Genomic DNA, 6,859 nt, shown 5'->3' on the forward strand with positions numbered 1-6,859 from the left:
CAAAATAACTCAAATCATAAATATATTTCGTTTATACGGATAAAAGAATCAGCATTGTCATTTTTTATGGTTTGAAAATAGGTTTCTAACATTTATATGTACCAAATATTAAGCCCTGCTTGCGGTGCGCGCATATAATGTATATATATGTGAACCCTCGGGTGGGCAAAAGTAAAATTACACTAATTTTGACGTTATTTTACTAATCTCGTGAAAATAATGTTAAAAGTGGCGGAAGGTTAATCAGGCATCATGTGGTGGCGTTGATAGCCGAAAGACAAGGGCACATGCACCAATCAGCCGGTGTCCCGATGATTGAGTGCTATGTGCCTTATGTCCAAGACTTGATGCAAAACTACTATCGAGCCGGGGTCTCACCGGAAGCAGCCTCTCTATCCCTATGGGATAGAGGTAAGGCTGTCTACATCTTACCCTCCTCAGACCCTACCATAGCATTGCTATTGGTGGGATATACTGAGTACGACGATGATGTACCAAATATTAAAAGATAAAATATATTCAAACTCACTAAAACATAAAAGTTTAAACCCCACCAACATCAAATACACTTATTTCATATATGACATTCTTAGTAATAAATTTCAAACAAAGTTTCAAACAATACGATAGCATCTAAGTCATTAAAATATACACCGATTGCCAACCAATCGACCAAAAGCATATTGCAAGAAACCAAAATCTTTAAATATACAACCAGCTTTAGTAAAAGACAACAGATGCAAACGCTTGCCGCTTATATGAAATCAGCATCATTGTGGAAGTGCTGGAGATCAGGATGTGCTCCACCGGGTGGACCACGTGGGTTTCTGTAATCAACTTCAAATGAGATCATCTATCAAACTTTAATTGCAAATTTAGAGATGTTAAGTTACCTTGCAAACCGATTAGGTTCAAATCCCGGAACATCTGGTGGACCAAAAGGATCATACCGAGCACCTGGTGGAACACCCCTGTTTCATTCGCATTCACAAAGTCAAAATCCAATAGTAAAGATGTCAGATTAGACCAATCAGATAATACATAACTATTTAATATAATATAATACAGAGATTAAATAGTTATGTTATATATAATAAAAAGATTGTTTAATAAAAAGCACTCACGGCTGGGCTCCTGGAAAGCCCATTCTTCCCCCACCACCAAAAAACCTGGGATCACTTGGACCTGCGTAAACACAATAGTTATAAGTAAATTTTAAAACATAATGCAACTATAAAATAAAAGAACATAACGAATAAAAAGAACAGATAGAAGTACATACCAACAAGCATTCCACCATCACCAAAACCGCCCCTGAACATTAAAGTTGAAGCAATATTAAAGATTAAGTGGTGAAATTTTATAGCCAGATGAGAAAATCAAAATATTGGATATTAACTAAAATATAAAATGAAAGATGAAGATAGATGACAAAACATGTAAATGAACCGAACGTGCAACGAACCATTAGTAAACCATTCATGAACCATACAGCAGGAAGTTCGTTTATTTAAACAAACGACCATGAACAAAACTATTTGTTCATTCACTTAAATGAATGAACACGAACACATGTCTTGTTCATTCATTTATAGTCATGAACACTCATTTATGTTCCTTCATGAGTTTATGTCTGTTTTAAGTTTGTTTATTTATATATTCATTAAAATCTGTAGGCCCGTTAGATTTGGGTCTAGTTAAATTATAATATTAACCATAACAATTTGTTGTGGTTTTGTTAACTCTCCACGACCAATGTATTGAATATTGATGTTCACGTTTACTTTTAATTGATATTTGTTTAGTTATGTTTGTTTATATTGATTTAACGAATATATTCATTCATCTATATTCACCAATGTTTGTTCATTTGTGTTTGTTATCATAACATGTCCGTTTATACTACTAATGAACGAACATGCATCCTTATTCTTAACAAACAAACAAAAAGAAAAAAAACCATGTCCGTTTAATCATTCATGTTCAATCATTTGTTTCAGATAAAGTTAAATGAACGACACGAACATACCACGTTCGTCTCCGTTCAGTACGTTTACAGGCCTAATGGACTAACCTTGTAGGGTACACTCCTGCAGGGGGCTGAGGATAAAGATCACCCCCACCGATGCCAGTATACACAGGAGGCACTGCCACCCTGCATTTTAATTTCCTTATTTGTTAAAATGTAATGTCACATTTGTTACATACGTGGAGGATGCAACATAAGTTAAATTTAGAAGGCGAATAAATAGCATTTAGCAAAAATAGTTGATAATTGTGTTTCTCTTGTTTAAACATTTATGGCACACGTTAGCTCATTCAAATATATGGCAATATATCATAGCATATAGTTTTTAATAAAATTCATACATACCCTGGAGGAAAGTGAGAATAAGGATCTTCATATCCAAACAGTGTCGGTTGATCTCTACCACCATATTCTGTGTCACGTTCAGAACTGAAAAGAGGAAAAAAAATAACAAATGCATCATGATCTATCTATCCACTTTCATTATACACGTAAAAATAGATCAGACGCTTTTCTTTTGTCATTGTGTATATTGTGCATAATGTCATCAAAAGTCTCCACTCTTCATACACCATTAACTCATTTGTAGTGGTGTTAAACAAACACGTGCAAATTAGTGGTGAAAAGAAAAATAAGCCGGTGTAAAAATAACCACTAACTGATACAAGAATTGGAAAACAGCACATAAACTAGAAAGCAAAATAAATATAATCTTAAATCTTTAATGTCTCTTCACAAAACCAATCTAGTGTCATTCAATCAAGGTAAAACGAATAAATTCGTATCTAGCACAAATCAGTCCATGTTCATATTTATCGATTTTATATTTCTAACAGCGGACAAACCCTAAAAGCAACAATAACTTATGTGCGTTTCTCATTCGCAGATTATTTACTTTCCAAAGACTTCCATCTTAAGTCCCTTTCAGGTAAAGAGAAACCAGTAATAAAAATTCCATAACCATAATATTTTATTCCAAAAAATATCAACCACATTCAAGCAACGAATAAGGTATCAATGCCTACAACTCTGTATACATACTAATTACTTACTAACTACATCTACCACTCTCCATTAAGAATAACAAAGCTCGGTATGCTACAAGGCTAAAGAAAGGTAACAACTTTATTATGTACAACGAAAATGAATCATTACCTTGGGGCTTTGGATGAGCTTGCAGCAGCAGAAGATCCATACAACTTGGCTAACACGTCTTTATTAACCAAATCTATAAGCTTACCCAAATTCTTATACTGTGAACTGTACTTGGTATCCGCACTTGCCACAGCAAAATCATCAATACTGCATAAAAGAGTCATCCGTTACCTCAAACAATAATAAATAAATTCAAGTAAAAACATACTGAGTATATATCAAAATTATAAATACTTAATCTTGAGGTGAACCGGATTCGATTTGCCGGAAGCTAAAGCATCAATCAACAACTGGTTGTTCATAACAAGACACTTCACAAGCACTTTCTTCGAACTATCGTTAGGGATTGAGTACACAAACGCATACGTATCTTCTACTTCATTCCACCCCTCAATACCAGCTTCATCTGACACACATAAACATAACATCAAACGCTTGCAAGTTGTAATCAAAATAATTCAAAGCAAACGCCACTCGAACCGACTTCAATTCGACTTAAATTCCAAACCTAAAACCTTATGCTAAGTTGCCTACCATAAGTTCAGTATCAAAATCCTAATTTTGTAATAATAATAATAAAATACCAGAAAATGGAGTTGAAAGAGCGTCATCGGAGAAGGCCGGAGGACCGGTGGCGTTGAAATTGAAGCCAGCCGCAACGAAAATGGAGTGTATAGCAAACGCAATCTTATCAGCTGAGTTCTTAAAATTAGGTCTTGAAGCCCTAATTAGCGCTAACACCGATTGCTCAGTGGCCATTGTTTGATTATTATTATTTCACTGTCAAAAACAGGATGTTAAGCTTCAACAGATACTCGATTAACGAAATAATAAAATAGACTTACGAATCGCCGGAGAAAAGAGTGATAATTTGAAGGAGATGAGACGAGCAAATCGCCGGGAAAGTGAGTTTCTTAGGGGAAACGTTTAACGTTTTTAAGCGGTTACCGGTGAGTCTGGTATAAATAGTGTTCCAGACTCCAGAGTGTTCGTGTGGCCCGGACCAAATTGGTTGTTTTGTTGGCCCATTGGGCTTTTTGGTGTTTTAAGTTTTTTATTTCTGCTAATGGCCATTTACGTCTATGTGGTTTTCTACTTTAATCACTTCAGTCTAAAGTTATAAATTTTGTCAATTTAGTTCTCATAGTTTTAAACATTAGCCAATTACGTCTCATCCGTTTAACAACATCCAGCTATGCCATTAGTTTAGGGTATTTTTGTCTTTCTCTTTTTTATTTTGAGTTAATGGTCATTTTCGTCCTTATGGTTTGATACGTTTGCCACTTCAGTCCAAAGTTTGAAAATTTGTCAATTTAATTCAGTTTTTTTTCTCTATAACCATCCAAGCCCAAAACAGGTCTGCATTTACTTTGTCGACAACAGTATCATACCCCTTCTTTCGTATTTAGTTTCTAGACGGTTCCTAAACTCTCCCCCATGGTGGAATTCAATGGTAAAGTGGTCAACGCAATTCCCTGAAACCGAGTTGTACGGAAAAAACTAAAAAATCGTTTCTTTGATGAATGCATAATAGTTAGGGTTTAGAGATTAACATATCGTATCGGAATTCGGGGTCGAAATCAACTATTATGCATTAATCAAATAAACGATTTTTAGTTTTTTCTGTACAATTCGGTTTCAGTGAACTACCTTGACCAGTTTACCATTGAATTCCACCATGAAGGAGAGTTTAGGAAATGTCTAGAAACTATATACGAGGGGGTATGATTACTATTGTCAACAGAGTAAATGCATACCAGTATTGGAGGTTGCTTGATGGTTTTGGGCTTGAATTATACTCTTCATGGTTATAGAACAAATAAAAAAAACTGAATTTAACTGAACATTAAATTGACAAATTTTCAAACTTTGGACTGAAATGACAAAAATATCAAATCACGTTGACTAAAATGACCATTAACTCAAAAAAAAAGACAAAAATACCCTTAAACTAACGGCATAGATGGATGTCGTTAGACGAATGGGACGTAATTGGCTAATATTTAAAACTATGATGACTAAATTTGCAAAATTTCAAACTTTAGACTGAAGTGACGAAAGCAGCAAACCACATGGACGAAAATGACCATTAACTCTTTTTTTTTCAATTTGGGTTGATTATAAATTTACAAGGGAACTATTAATTATTTTCCTTTTATGGTCGTGTGGTATACTGGTATGTTTGAATGAATATTTGGTCCAACGTAATTTAATTTTTGTAAATAAGTAGCATTTTTATTTTATAAAATAATAAATGATACTAGTTATGATAAAAAGTATACTTAGAGCATCTTTCTTCCTTTGTATCTAATAGAGAAGATTTTGGTACAACGATATAGATTGAAAAAGTAAATGAGGTTTTATTGTAAAGAATCTTATATGACCTCATTATGTAGAATAGCATTCGATAACCACATAATCTAGAACCTGTTTGAAAACTTATTTTTGGTCTATTTGCATTTGTGTTATGCCTTATAGTTCCATACGTAGTCGAGCATCACACGATGCTATATCTTGAGAACTTTAATTAGTTTTATATGAAAAACACTAGTATACTTTAAGAAACTTCTCTTTTGAGAAGGTGATCAAATGGAAAGTCACTAAAAATGCAGAAAAATGGACTCACCAACAATACCATCTCAACGTTGCTTCTACGGTAAACAAGACCCAGGAAGGGTATAGAGCTCCATTGAGCACTTATGAGCCTTGCAAAAACATATCTGGATTATAATGACAACTAACAAGGCCTATAATAGAGCTCCATTGAACACAACCCGGTGGACTCCGCTGACAAGAAGCCCAACCCACATAATGTACAACGAAGGGATCCAGCTGAAGAAACCGGCACCAGTCAAACAAGGGCCAAGCACATATATGAAAAGTTATTGCGACTTTCATGAGCAACATGGCCACACGACAAATCAGTGTATCAACTTGAAAGACGCGATCGAGGAATGTGTTAAAAATGGCAAACTGGATCACCTTGTCAGAAACATACAAGGAAAGTACAGACGCCCACCTCCAAGAGATGGCGGAAGACCAGAAAAGAATATCAAAGATCTACACGCCAATATGATCTCGAGAAACGTTCAGAACAAGAAAAGGAGGACAGAATGGGCGCCATGGAAGGAAGAACAAGTCATATTTCCAAGAGTCAGCGGAGGGGCGAACAAAAAGGCACCCTTAGTAATTACAGCCGTTTTGGGTAATTACAGGACGCCCCTCTTTTTTGTTGACACAAGGGCAACGTCCAATATCATGTACCGCCAGTGTTTCGACCTGGTAGATGAAGAAGACAAACGACGGTTGACGGCAGTGAACGCCCGAATCACAGGGTTCAACCAAAGTATCGCATACCCGCTAGGACAGCTGACATTCCCAGTCGAGCTAAGCGATGGGCTCCACTCCCGAACAAAAGAGGTTGATTTCCTAGTAATGGAAACTTCTCACCCACAATATGATATAATCTTGGGAAGAGAAGCCATTGGTGACTTCAACGCCACCCCGTCAACAGCACATGGGATAGTCGGAGTACCAACCCAGACCGGGATAGCGATGATCCACGCCAACAAAGAATGCAACATGGCGGAGAGGAAAGCGCCAAAAATGCAAAAAACGAACAAAATTAGAGAAGCGGAAAGATGGGTGCTCAACAAGAAATTCCCAAAGCAAAGC

At 35.9% G+C, this 6,859-nt stretch overlaps 1 protein-coding gene across 2 annotated transcripts; it reads right to left on the reverse strand.

The window, feature by feature from the left end:
* Positions 1-495: 495 nt before the first annotated feature.
* On the reverse strand, positions 496-4,115 carry LOC143613084 (putative proteasome inhibitor). Of its 2 annotated transcripts, XM_077086896.1 has the most exons (10): positions 4,030-4,115; positions 3,769-3,998; positions 3,419-3,590; positions 3,185-3,331; positions 2,375-2,458; positions 2,075-2,155; positions 1,283-1,314; positions 1,125-1,185; positions 894-971; positions 496-827 (listed from the first exon to the last, which is right to left on the reverse strand). In XM_077086896.1, exons 2-10 carry the CDS (start codon positions 3,941-3,943, stop codon positions 755-757), a joined length of 903 nt encoding a protein of 300 aa, XP_076943011.1. In that variant the 5' UTR covers positions 3,944-3,998; positions 4,030-4,115; the 3' UTR covers positions 496-754. The 2 variants fall into 2 exon arrangements, with proteins under 2 accessions (XP_076943011.1, XP_076943012.1); XM_077086897.1 differs by lacking the exons at positions 2,075-2,155; positions 4,030-4,115 and having other exon boundaries at positions 3,769-4,009.
* Positions 4,116-6,859: the final 2,744 nt, after the last annotated feature.

The sequence above is a fragment of the Bidens hawaiensis genome, unplaced genomic scaffold (assembly GCF_021521415.1).
Source record: "Bidens hawaiensis isolate Kalapana, Puna unplaced genomic scaffold, B.hawaiensis_p1.1 tig00036690_1, whole genome shotgun sequence".
In the NCBI taxonomy this organism is placed as follows: Eukaryota; Viridiplantae; Streptophyta; class Magnoliopsida; order Asterales; family Asteraceae; genus Bidens; species Bidens hawaiensis.

Excerpts from the sequence above, each read along its gene's own strand:
- LOC143613084 (XM_077086896.1), bottom strand. The coding sequence starts at position 3,943 with ATGGCCACTGAGCAATCGGTGTTAGCGCTAATTAGGGCTTCAAGACCT. Across the intron at positions 972-1,124 it reads GGCTTTCCAGGAGCCCAGCC|GGGTGTTCCACCAGGTGCTC; the intron begins GTGAGTGCTTTT and ends CGAATGAAACAG. Across the intron at positions 828-893 it reads GAACCTAATCGGTTTGCAAG|AAACCCACGTGGTCCACCCG; the intron begins GTAACTTAACAT and ends AGTTGATTACAG.